General features: G+C 33.4%; 2 protein-coding genes across 2 annotated transcripts; both read right to left on the minus strand.

The window, feature by feature from the left end:
- Nucleotides 1–4,055: 4,055 nt before the first annotated feature.
- LOC113695403 (homeobox-leucine zipper protein HAT14-like) lies at nt 4,056–5,098 on the minus strand. The gene is made up of 4 exons (XM_072056001.1): nt 4,859–5,098; nt 4,658–4,750; nt 4,496–4,575; nt 4,056–4,368 (listed from the first exon to the last, which is right to left on the minus strand). Exons 1-4 carry the CDS (start codon nt 5,096–5,098, stop codon nt 4,056–4,058), a joined length of 726 nt encoding a protein of 241 aa, XP_071912102.1.
- Nucleotides 5,099–10,595: 5,497 nt separating this feature from the next.
- LOC113695222 (homeobox-leucine zipper protein HAT4-like) lies at nt 10,596–11,629 on the minus strand. The gene is made up of 3 exons (XM_027214240.2): nt 11,381–11,629; nt 11,024–11,103; nt 10,596–10,933 (listed from the first exon to the last, which is right to left on the minus strand). Exons 1-3 carry the CDS (start codon nt 11,615–11,617, stop codon nt 10,711–10,713), a joined length of 540 nt encoding a protein of 179 aa, XP_027070041.1. The 5' UTR covers nt 11,618–11,629; the 3' UTR covers nt 10,596–10,710.
- Between the last annotated feature and the right edge of the window lie 2,266 nt (nt 11,630–13,895).

Here is a 13,895-nt window from a genome sequence, read left to right on the forward strand (position 1 = left end):
CTGAACTTAAAGTTCCGGCTTAAAAATTCCTTCCCACGAGTTGAGACTCCTTCGAAGGGAGAAATTCAAGCAGCATTTAAGACTTTATTGTATGTACACTAACATGTCTTGACGTATGCTACATGTTTGGAGTTCAAACTTGAATTAAGATGCCGTAGCATACTTTCAAGCTTTCAGTGTATGTATATGTTAATATAGAAAAGATTAATTCAATTATAAATAATAATAAAAGTATTTATTTTGATCTTTGAGTCAGTTGAGGAAGTCAACACTTCATGATTTAACAAATAGCCCTAAACTATATCCCGATTCGGCTGAAGCAAGCAAGTGGTCTTTGGCATTAGGGATCAGTGCCTCTCTGTAGCAAAGGTTTGAAAATCTAAAGACAAACCTAACCCTCTTGATTACGAAATTAGGTAATGATTAAAAAGCTAGTTGGTGTTAGTTGATGTTAGATTGTGGGCTTAATTGGGTCCATCTAACACTACTGAAATGCGTTCTCAATTAATTAGCGGCCGATGGAACTTTAAAAGCCTCGCTCTACATAGGTGGCCTTTCCAAGAGGCGAAAGATTAGCTCTAAAAAAGAAAAAGAAAAAGAAAAAGAAAGAAAGGAGAAAAAATTAAAATAAAATAAAAACCCTTTAGTAGGTTCTGATTTTAGGAAACATCGGATCATTCGTTCAATGATCTACCCCCTTTTCTCTGTTTCTAAAGGATTGTTGTCGATGGATTTTCAAATTCACGTTTTTATATTGTCTGACCATCCAATCATTTGACTACTTTTTCAAGTATGTAGTCAAATAGCAATCATTGTGAAAATTTAAAAAAAGCAATCCCAAACATAGAAGAGAGCCAGACTTGTTAAATAATCACACAAGATCTTCAAATTACATAAATGGATAGTACAAAAACATTAGAGTAAATGGGATCAAATATGCAGCATAGGCATTTTGGCCACAAGAAAAACTTCATCTAAGATCAATACAGTAGATTAGTCTATAGTCTATTGATCATTAAGCACGATGCCAATTTCGATATTGCCTACTATAAAGCATAATATGGCCAAGCTATGCAAATCATAATGCACTTAGATACTTGAAAAAAATGTTCCACGATATATACAACTTGAATTTGCCCTTTCTCTTGCATTTGGCTTTTCTCCTCTGCGCATGCATAAATTTGTATGTATCCCTAGATTGTAGTAGGGCACAATATGTATGCATAATTCAACTCTTAAATGCTTAATTATCGTTGTATGCAATTTTAAGGCAGATTATTAGCCTGGTGTCCTTTCAATCTTCCATGGGACAAGAAGTAAAAGCACTCCTACTTCGGCCACACGAAATAATTGGTTTGGAATTATAGTATACAAACGCGGAATTATATTGAGAGAGACGGAAAACGTTACCATACAAACACTTTTTTATTTTATTTATTTTAGTAAGATGATGTAGAGAGAGCGTTATTAAAGCAAAAACAAAGTGATAGGAAAAACATCGTGGTCTCTTTGATGCGGTAAAATTGATGTCCTAATTCTTATCATTTAGATGTTATGACTGTTTTGGCCAAAAAAAACCCATTTATCATTATTTTTTACATTAGGTGTTTTCTTTTTCTTTTTTTTTTTAACTTTTCTTGGAGTATTACTTTTACAAACTATGTCTTCCTTAACGATTTAAGTCCGTACTAGTGAATTTCTTGCATCAGTTTTAATATCATTCACATGATTCTGTAAAACAAAATTAATTGATTCATATGAAATAGTTTTTGCAAAAAATAAATGAATAAATAAAAGATCCAAAATTAATTGGTCATTTAGAGCAACAATTAAAAACTTGCAAAGGACCTATTTTCAAGGATTTTGGATGGTTCAGCCTACATCTCGACCAACAATTAGTGGAATTTGTTTTTTAATAAACGAGAACAATCATGGGCAGTTCAACCGTGAAAGGTAAAAATTAACAGCTTTATAAAATTGGACTCATACTCTCCATAATTTTCCTAGACGATAGTATTTCAGTTATTTATATAGCATTTATCTTACTAAAAATAGCAGCATCTGCAATCATAATTATTATGCATGATCAACGCCGTGATTTGTAGGGCACAATCGTGCATGCATGGCACGTAACAGACCTAAGTGTCCTTTCAAAAATATCAGGAGGAAATGAAAGAGTAGCAGAAATATTCAATCAAGGGGGACCTTTAATTAGGATGGGGCTTGGCATATCGACGAGGAAGTGCAATTTTCAGGCCAATTATTAGCTTACACAAAATCTTTTACTTCGTTGTCCATCCAGCAAGCTAGAATTAAAAGCAAGCCGTCTGTGGCCTCAAGAAATAAATCTTATTAGGGTTAAATGGAAAATGGAAATAAAAAAGGATAACGTTTTTATACACTGTTAGTGTATAAAATATTCTTTACCCTAGTAAATTTAAATTATGGCAAATAACATGAATTTAGATTTAAAATTCTATCACATCAACTAATTTTTAGGAGTTTATCTATTATGATATTTTCCATAAACCGTGGACTAATATACAACAAACAATTGCACGAATCTACAGTACTGTCTCTATGCAATGAATCACCAGAGTCGACTTAATGAATAGGGAAGGGATGTTATAGTCTTTTCTCCCATCAAAATTTAGGGTTCGAATCCTGTGTGACTTGATAGTTAAGGACGAAAAGGATGTGAGAAGGAATAAAAAGATTAGTATATATATATACACGTACATGCGCACACACATATTAAAAATTACTTAAGTTCCTGCGTGAAGTTTATCATGATATAAACGTTATCAGTCAGAAATTAAGTTTTAGTCTTCTTCGCATAGGTATCTAAAACAAGAGGATGCTCTATACGCTGAAATATGATATGCTGTTCCTAAACGTATAAGCATTTTTTGGTGGAATGACTAATAACAGCAAGCATTAGATTTTTATCCACCAAAATGCGCACAAGGACGATATAAAAATCTCTGAAGTATGACGGAAAAAATCCTGAATTGCATGCACTTTAGCGACAAAAATTTGTACTCGCTTACGTAAAAAATAACAAGAACTCACCGTTTATCTTTATACTTGAACCGCACAAAGAAAAAACATATAAGACAATCTCTCTATTTTAAGATGATCGAGACTATACCAGTAACTTTTGCTGTCTTCTCTACTATTATACACGTGCTGTGAATTTTTCCAAGGATATGTCTTTCCTAGCTTTTAGGCCTATTAGAATTCTCAGTATTAGGAGGATCAAGATGTCCACAATTATCAAAGTAAAACTAGGAGGTAAGTTAAAGTGGGTAGATAATTAATCCCATATATGATAATTACTTTTTTTTTAAGGATTGAAGGTGTTATGATAAGAGTACCTCGTACGCCATGATATCTTATTTGCCTATCAGCTAATGTTTATATATTTCATCGTTTGGGTTGTCTCCAACTCGTGAAGCTTGCCTGAAAGGATTTTAGAGGGAGTACAAGCTCAATTAAATCAATTTCCAACTACACTGGTTTCTTTGAGCCCCTACATTGCAAATCTTGCTTGTACTTGCTATATTCGGTATCGTACGTATGATTCATTGGCCTATGGTTTTATCGATTGCATGAAAAGACTACTTCTACGGGAAGTATCTTTGGGTAAGTTTAGATGATCAAATCAATATATTCAGACGCATATACAAATATTTCAGTCTTTCCCTACCTAAAATTATCAGTTTGAATACGCGGGATGGCCATTAAATTGAATCGATCACCTCACACACCCCACAAAAAAAAAAACGCACACACACACACACACTTTATATTAGGCTGTGTCTGCCATAATCAAAACCATCAGTTCGTATAGATATGAAAGTTTATAAAGTCCAAGAATTTAGTGAAATTCAGGTGTCCATTAATATTGATGGCTGCAAGTGCCATTGCAAACTTTATTCATAATTAATTAAGCTACAATGCTTAGCAACTTTATTAATTTGTAACTGAAATTGCTTCCATACTTTGAGACACTAGCTCCCTATAACAAAGATTCAACCTCTCTATGATTATAATTAACCCCGAATTTTCAAGCCGCTATGCTTGTACTTAGGGCTCTGGACCACGTCCCCGGAGGCTGCAGCGGCTGTTGCATTTCTTTCATGCTTCCCATCGCCACTGCTACTCCCCTTAGTGGCAACTCCTTGCACTTTTTTGCACGACGGACACACTGAGATCCCCACGCAGTTTGTTATTTGTGCATAAAATGCTGCCCTTAAGGCTTTCAAATCGTCAATCTCTTTCTTCAACTTGCCATTTTCCTCTCTCAGATTGTCGCAATGGTTCCTCCATAGCTCGCAATCAGTTTCTGTTTGCTTCAGTTTTGTTCTTCGAGATCATTCCAAGAATTGTATTTTCAATCAGATAAAAATTGAAAACGAAGTGTAATAAACAACCCAGAAAAGAGAAATTAAAAAAAAAAAAACTCGGATTTAGGTGTTGATAAAATAATCACCTGGCCCTCCTGTTTTGGAACCACACCTCAACTTGCCGAGGTTTCAAACCTAACCTGGCAGCCAGCTCAATTTTCTGAGCCTGCAACAAGTGTTAATCGAATATTTCTTGTCCTCAGAACTAGTAAAAACTTTGTAAATCCAAACGAAATAAATTCAAGTACATCTTCTAATGATGTGATCTGGTCTCTCCTGATCATATATTTCTCTCTACATTTAATCGCAATTCTTTTCACCTTAAGAAATTTAGTAACATGCTGCTCATAGATAATATACACGTCCAGAGTATCAATAAGATTAGAAGGAAAAGGCGCGCTAATTAACACGTCAAGACTGTGACGGGAAAAAATGAAAGAAATACTTACAGTGTTGAGAGTGGTGTGCTTTTTGAAACTATCTTCTAGAACAGCTGTTTGCTCCTTAGAGAGCCTCAACTTCTTTCTGCTTTCACCGCCATTATCCTCGCTATTTCTGCTAGATTGTCCTTCGTCAACCAAGGACAGGTCCAATGACAAGGCACGCTTGTCTGGCTTAGGCACTGAATTGCCGGAAGAAGTACCAATTCCGAGGGCAAGTTTGGTGTTGCAAAAGTCATCATCCACCATGATTGAGGATACAGAGAGAGGGAGAGATGGAGAGAAAAGTTGAAATGATAGAATGATGTTGGGAAAGGGGGGAATATATACATACGTATATATAGGTTGTAGCTAGGAATTTTTTTTTTTTTTTTGGAGTGATGGAGTAATTTGTTGTTACATGAAAGTGGGATCAAATAAATAATGTATTTATTATGAAGTTATAAAAGATGACAAAGCAAAACTGCAATAATATGAAATAGTAATTAATTGCAGGCGTTAGAGTATTTGTGGATCCTTAGATAGAAGCTCAATTAGTCTATAAGCCATGCTTATTCTAGATGTTTGACTTGTATGTTTAATGTTATGGAAGATTTGAACCTTAATTTTGTGTATATTAATTTGTTTGAAGGACAAAAGTTCCCTCAGTAATTCTGGTTTGCTGCTACTCATCCTGCAGAGTTGATTGATAATCTGATTAAATGCAGCATGTAACTTCACAGGTATTCACTGATAGAGATGAAAACAAGCAAGATCTGTAATAGCCGGACGGTTATGAAACATTCACCAACCCCCTGGATTATTGGTATTAAAAAATAAAATGTTTAATTAAAGAGAGCTAGCAATTATTAAAATAAATTTTCTTCATTTAAACATGAATTAATATTATTGGAAAATTAGACGATGGTTTTGCAAAAATGATCCTATAAGTTGGTTCTAAAAATTGTTGCAGCCCAATTTGTGGATTGGTCCAATAACATGTTTTCAAATTTCAATTAGTGAATGAGGTTCTGCCATTCTTCTTATTGTTTAGTTTTGCAAGCCCTTCTCAATGAGTTGCTAAGAAAATTGAGATGCGATAATGATGAAGATTGTTGGAGTTCTATATGGAGCCATACATTAATTGGTTCGTGAAAGTTGAACAATTTAAAAATGCATTTATTATTAAGTTATGGAAGAGGGTGACAAAGCAAAACTGCAATAATATGAGATAGTAATTGTACGCGTTATGAGTTTTGAGTCTTATATTGTATCCTTGCCTCGAAGTATAATAATATCCCGTGTGGCATTCTTGATTTTACGGGTGTAACTTCTAAGTTTAAGTTTAGCCAACAATCAATTGCAATTTTGGAATATGGGCATATAAGGGAATTCGCGCGGTTTAATTTGGAAAGGTTTAATTTGGATCAATGTTGGAAACCTCACAAATTGTTGAATCATTATTTATTTATATTGGGTCTATCTAACGGGCGCTTATAGGTCATTTGTTAAGATATATTTTAGACGTCATGTTTTATAAATGTAAAATTAATTAAGAAAAGTAAATAAATATAAGAAAAGGTAGATAAGATTAAATAGAGAAAGTATATAAATGCAAGGAAGGATAATAATTATTAGTATGCATATATTCATAGTAAGTTATATAAATTTTAGATATATTAACGGCTGCCAAATTGACACCCATGAAAAGAATCCATTTATACTATAGCTCTGCGCACAGGATTTGGCAATAGAAATGAGACGAGAGCAACCATGGAAAGGTAGACGTTTTCAAACGTACACCTGCACCACATGAGTTCTTGATTTTAACTAGGAAAGGCTGAATTGAGAGAGCGTATAATTATCAAATATTGCTATGAAAAGTTGGATTGCAATAATTTGTTAGAAACAATAGCTATTATATTTGCCTACCAATTGGTTATAAAATTATTACGTGGTCCAAAACCTACGAACTATTATTTTAAAGTGAGACGTATTGAATTTAGAACCTCCTATTTATAATTCTTCCCACCTTATCACGTAATTCAATGCTCCCCAAAACTATGAACTACTTAAATGATTTGTGTTAGATAATTGATTTTTTTAAAACTATTTTGCGTAGTCTTTTTCTTCTTCATCTTCTGTAATGAAACAAAACCTACGCGAGAAATTGAGTGCTTTTTGTATGCAAATTCCTCTTATGGTTGAAAAAAATATCTTATGTATTTTGATATGGATTGCGAAAGAATAATGTGATCAAGTCATTTTAAACGAGAAAAAGAAAGAAGAAAAACTAATTGGTGATTTATAAATTTAAATGCTTCCAAATAATCTACACAATATAAAAATTTTCAAAATTTGCATCAAATCTTTCAATTAAAATACAAGAATTTTCTAAAATTAGACACAAGCCTTATCTATATATAAGATGGATGAGAAATATATTTATGTACTCTTTCATACCCATTGCGAGAGAATAATGTGATAAGAGCACGAATAGTGTTTGGCGACTATATAACAATTAGCGAAGGAAATATATGAATGTGGTAAACAAACTAAAGTGAATAGCAAGTTAGCAAATGAGTGGTCCAAAAAGTCCCTTTCTTCTTGGATTCATTGTTCAGTTGGTTCAAGATAGAAAGATTGATATCGATTATCACTTCAGCGAAAAGCATATAACAAAAAGCTCTGAAGACTAAGATACTCTTAAAGTTGAAAAAATTTGTTCGTGTCTAGATTACTAGTTTATTGTATATTTTCTAACAAACCATTAAAACCAATTAAGTTGATAATCAGCTCATTAGCTTTACCACTGGCGGTTAAGTATCCTAAATTAATTGGCCGTTCATACAAGTTGTATCTTTTGCCCAATGCTATAAAACTGGCTAAAGCCTTATAGTTAACGTCTTGCCATCCCGCACTATTGATTGACAAAAGAGAATCTGCCTCGTGTTTCGTTTTAATGTGAAGCTACCGCACAAGTTTAAAGAAGCCTTAATTTGCCCTCTTCTTTTCTAGCTTGTGTCATTTTCTTTTAATCCATGACAATCATTAACGGCTAGATGATGTTTAATTGTGGGATGAATTTTGTTAATTTAACTGTGAATTAAGCATCTATTCCTCAGTAACATAAACGAGGATATGTTCTCGATCATTATTGTCTTTCTTCCTCTTCCTAACTTTACAACCCTTGCCTTTTGGGAAACAATTAAATAAAAATGATATTTTGACATTAGATAAAAGCAAATGTAATCTGGAAGTATAAAGCATAACATACCAAATTATAACATGAAAAATATCAGTCGAAATCTAATTTCACATATATATATATATAATAGAACGAAGTACAACTTTATTATCCTCTCTATTAATTTCTTTTAGCTTTTGCCCTCTGCAGTGCTTATATAGGAATGATGCTAGCTGTAGATTGTAGGGCACAATCATGCATGCATGCATGGTTCGTAACTCTTAAAGAACAAAATTGTCGTTTACAAAATATGGGGAAATGCAAAGAAGGAATAAAAAGAAACGAGGGTTGGGTAAGGTTTTTAGGATGACAAATGAAAGACTAGTGTAATAAAAGGAGGGTTCAGTAGGGTGGGGCTTTGCATGTGGCATTAGAATTGCAATTTGAAGGCCAATAATTAGCTTAGAAAAATTTTTCAACTTGAGCGTCCTTCCAAGTCACAAGAAGTAATAGCACGCCGGCTGTGGCCAAACGAAATAATTGGCCTATACTTTGGTGAGTGGCAATTACAAGTACAAGGAAAAGGTTTTTTTTTTTTAAACTTTTTCAATTTCATTTATATTGATGCCATGATGCACAAGGGGTTAGCATAACTCCAAAAAAAAAATGTATAGCAAAAATGGCATTTATGCGTTAATTATTTTTTAAATTGAAATTGGAAAGCCTTTGTGAGGTGCAGTGACCAGCGGTAAACTTAAAACATTATGTGACTCTATATGAGAGCCATTGATTATTTTAACCACAGAGATTGTCTAGTGATTACGAGAGAGTATTTAGAATTTTTTCTACTATCAAATTTAAGTTTCAAATCATGGATCTGATAATTGGGAATAGAAAGGGTGTGGAAAGAGGAGGGAGGGTAAAAAAAAAAAAAAAAAAAGAGAGAGTTATGGATTATTTTGTTATAGGGTTTGCTTAGAAGGGTGTAGCAAACCTTACTGTTTTGTGAAATTAAAATAAAAATGAAAAAGTGTTCAAATGCAAGGAGAATAAAGAACAATGTAGCTTATTTCATCCGACTTCATCTTATCACATTATTAAGTACTCTGAGTATCTATCTCATTACTCAACTTTTAGTTCCTTGATACTCAAAATTTCTTTTAAGAAAAAAAATTCTTGCAGGGTCATCATATATATCAACTAGTTGTGATCGAAAAACATAAACCGCTATTATTACGAAATGTAAAAGGCTGCTAGAACTTAAATTGCCGAAAACTAAAGTTATTGGATGAAAGCAATTACCTTGATGGAATAAATATTGGAAAAGATACACATTGTAAGGCCTTTTTCCAAAGACTTAATTTGGACAATTTAGTCTCAGTGAATAATAGAATCAATGGCCAGTGTTAATTTTCGCGATAAGTATAAAGTGTACGTATTCATTCCTCTATCATATTTTTGACTTCTTTGAATAAAAGAGTAAAATGCAGTAAAACCAAAAGCTCCTAAAATATATACTTTGAAAGACTGATCAATGGTCCATCATCCTTTAATATTCCTACTCGTAATTCGGTTTTATTATTATACACCCACACGCATTATTTTTTATATGGTACGTATGTGAGCATATATACATTTGTATATAAATATAAAATAATTTCTTCCTAAATATGGCATATTTTAATCTAAAAAAATGTGCATGATCACTGCCGTAGTTTGTAGGGCACAAATTGTGCATGCATGGTACGTATAGACCCAAGCGTCATTTACGAATAAGCATGGTAATCCATTTTTATCACTTTTATGTAGGAAAATCTGTTAAAAAGTTACTGATGAATGCTATCATAATATAAACTAGAAAAAGAAAAGCATAGTCAAAGCGAAAATTAATGGTTTTAATTAGATAATCTTGTAAGAGCTTGTACGATGCATTCTCATAAACGTAAACTTCAACAGTCATAGTAATCATGAACGCTACAAAATAGTTGAAAAAGTAACACAGTAAAAATACAGATTTTTTTAAAAAAAAAAAAAAGAAATACAGACTATATACGACGTTTAAACCTCAATTCCAATCACTCTCTCCACTTCCTGTTTGTCACTTGTCCTCCATTTCACATTTTTTTGTCTCCTTTACCATATGAGGACTAGTCCAGTTTCTGAAAAATTATATCAACATTCGTTTTCAGAACATTAAAAATCCATCTTGGCCTTGAGATTATACTCTCATTTCTGTTCTTATGCTTTGTGTTTCCATAAAGCTAGACGGTGTTATAACAACTCCATAAAGCTAGATTTTGGAATTTGGGCCTCGAAGAATTCTTGATCATAAGGAGGATAAAAATGCAACAAAATTATACAGCTGCTGAAGCAATTAACGGGCAAATGGTGTTAGTAGTCGAACGGAAGGATCAAATTGAAAGTCTGAGAGATAAGTCGGGTTGGGGATTGATCATGGTTATTGCTAATTTGCTATACGTCTTATGCTGGATATCTTTAAAATTATAGGACATGAATGAGACAACATATGTCATATCTTGAGACATAAATAAGAAGTTTTTCTTCTATTGTCCATTGCACATTAGCAATTCTCTTATACATAAGGAGGAGCGCTAGCTTAATATAATTTTATTTAAACGCAAATTCTTAAAGCACTAGTAGTATTCTTGCTTGATTCTAGGCCTCTGGACCTGTTTCACATTGCACCACAACTCCCGATAAGGTATTGTTGGTGGCATACCGGGCACACGAGCACATAACCTGAGAGACCATAAGCATAAAATGCTCCTTTCTGATCACCAGTTGCCAGTGCTTTCTGCTTTTCAATTTCTTCACTCAGCTTGAGATTTTCCTCAATGAGATTTTTGCACACCTGTTTCAGCCTTTCACATTCAGACACATTCTTCTTGGACTTGGTCCTTCATCACAAGATTTGAGTTTTGTTATGATTCGAGTAGGAGCATACATGCAATCAGAAGAAAAAAAAAAGGTTATGAATAATTACGTACCTAGCCCTGCGATTCTGAAACCAAATATCAACTTGTCGAGGGAACAAGCCTAACCTGTCAGCTAGCTCGTTCTTTAGAGCCTGCCAAATTTCAATCAGTTTCCTGTCCTTATAACATGTAAAACATCAACATTTATTAATATGAAATCATTTTTCATCTTCTAATGATGTGATCCCATATCCAATCAAATTGTTTTAGCTTAACGAATTTCGTACCACTACTAAGAAAATATTTTTTGATGGAATGACATAAAGATAAAAGCATTTTAACGTTATGACTATAACTACCTAACACAAAGTTCAATCCAGTGGATACAATAATATAAAAATCGAGAAATGAAGATGAAAAAATCATTACTGTATCCGGATTCGGATGGTCATTGAAATTAGCCTCAAGGACAGCAGCTTGCTCTTTAGAGAGCCTTGACTTTTTGGCATTTTCATCACTACTCTCCTGGCCCTGGACCTGCTGAGCTCCAAGGGAGAGCTCCAAAGAGAGAACCCTCTTGGTGTTCTTACGGGGACCCCTCTTGGTGTTCTTACGGGGACCAAGCGCTAGAGAAAGCTGAGTGTTTGAGTTTTCACGAGCTTCCATGGTTTCACTCGAAAGCGAAAGAGATATAGGAAATTGGGATGGAAAATACTGACAGCAGGAAGAGGATATATATAGGCCGAGTGGAAAAACTTCCCGGGCTGATATATTTATTGGTTGTAATCACATGAAAGTTGCATACAATTAATAATAGAGATATGATAAAGATTTAAAATATGAAAAAAGGACAAAAGCAATGATATGCAATAATCTCCTCAGAAGGAAATTCAATAAATTCCACCTGCCATATTTACTATTATATATTTGACTTGTTAGTGCAGTTTTGACAAGAAACAATGGCATTTGGCACTTTCATGTATGAAAAATAATTCCCCATTATTATTTGGTTTGGATGCTGGCAACCCCCGAACTGTTGAAATCTAAAGATAAGCCTCAAAAAAAAAATAAAAAAGATAAGGTTGAACGGAAGAGAGGTTTCAATTTTCGAAATTCATTTTCTCTATGAGAATGTGAATTACCAGGACTAATGCGTACCCCCAAGAAAAATACACGGTTTTAAGAATTGGTTTTGGATATTTTTTGTAGTCCAAACTATTTAAAGATTAGATAAATAATTTGTATGTGGTTTCTTCTAAATTCATATACGTACATAGTGCACCCGTCCGATCTATTGGTGGTTTAGTCTCCATCGGTTTCTCTAAACTCTGTTGGGTCTCTTTTCTCCCAATGGAGACTAGAGTAGAAATAGAAGTAAGAGTATGTTAGACTAGTTGTTGCTTGTCTGATAAAATACAAAAAGATAAATAGTTTATATGAGGTTAATCAACGAGTATCTTCCAATTATTCTTTTTTTTTTTTCTCTTTCCGAATGAGGGTTTTGCATACGCTATCAAGGTCGACGTAATCATTAGTCAAGCAAAAAGTTAAACAAAATAAAAAAAAAGGTTTTCTGGTTTTGACACAAAGATCCTTAGCAGGGCAGACAGTGTAAGTGTTATCTATATTCTTTTGATAGAAAAGACGGTACAAATGTGATTGAAGACACAACTGATCATTTACGTGAATGAACTCACTCGTTGGTAATTTAAAACAACTTGAATAGAAATAGACACACACACACACACTACTGCATTAAAACAAAGAGAACACACACTAGTAGTCCAGCGTTTATTTTGTTAAACATAATAAAATATTTCATCTTAAGTCTATAAATTAGTTAAAGAACAGTTTAAACAACATCCTACAGATATATTAAGTTGTTCTCGCTTCATTAATAAGGTCGTTTGGCTTTCATTGATCTTCAAGCATCAAATAGAAACCATATATTAATTCAGCACGTAACTGTTCAAACTTCAAAGTTATTAGTCAATTTACGCCATTAGATTTTTCAGGCAAACCAACATGCTGGGCTTGTCTTCTGAATTATCACCAAAAAATTTACACAAAGACTCGAGATTTATACTTTGTAAGGTTTTGGTTTAATGTTGATTCGATTTTCTGAATAGAAGGCATTCACACGGGACCTTTTCTCGTTTGTTAAGCTTTAATGTCTAGTTGGGTGCTGCACACAAATCTTACCCAAAATTAATCAGGTGTTCTAATGGAAAATTCACTTTTAGCGACTAATTTAGTCCAAATTAAACATTTTTTTTGGGACTACTTTTGTTTTTCTTGAATCAATGAGAACCGATTTGATTTTACCCCAAACTTTAAGAACTAATTAAAAGTGCATTTGTCCTGGTTCTTACTTAAAGAGTTACAAAGCTGAATAAATGCTATCAATAAAACTAAAAAAAAATGATGATCATGTTGGATGCATAGACACCTAATTAGCTGAGGAGACCATAAAAGAAAGAAATTTTTTTTAAAAAAAAAAGCTTGAAACGTGTAATGTCATTGAAATACCAAGTTTTCTGGTATTACCTAGAGGGAGAAAAACTAGTTTTATAGGTTTAGATGGGTTGTTTTCATCAAAAGGCCGAAACTGTTTCCTTCTCAGAGGACAACGAGAAAGACATATGGAGGACAGATTCCAAAACTAGAAAAAAGGACTCCCATCGAAAAGTTTTACGTTTTTACTTTTCAATTCTTTTTTGGTCTGACGGATTGAAACTAGTCGACAGCTAATAATAGCAAGAGGGAAAAAAAAAGATGAAAGAATTTTAGATTGTCTGATCAATTTTTTTTTTTTTTTGTTGTAGCAAATTATAGTAAACGAAAACCAGAAAGCAGTGTAATCTGCGGTTGAAAAAATTGACCTCACTTGAGTTGGTTCTAGTTGATAACTTTGAAGGCCTCCAAGTTTCTTGAAATTGTATTT

This window comes from Coffea arabica, chromosome 6e, assembly GCF_036785885.1.
Source record: "Coffea arabica cultivar ET-39 chromosome 6e, Coffea Arabica ET-39 HiFi, whole genome shotgun sequence".
Taxonomy (NCBI): domain Eukaryota; kingdom Viridiplantae; phylum Streptophyta; class Magnoliopsida; order Gentianales; family Rubiaceae; genus Coffea; species Coffea arabica.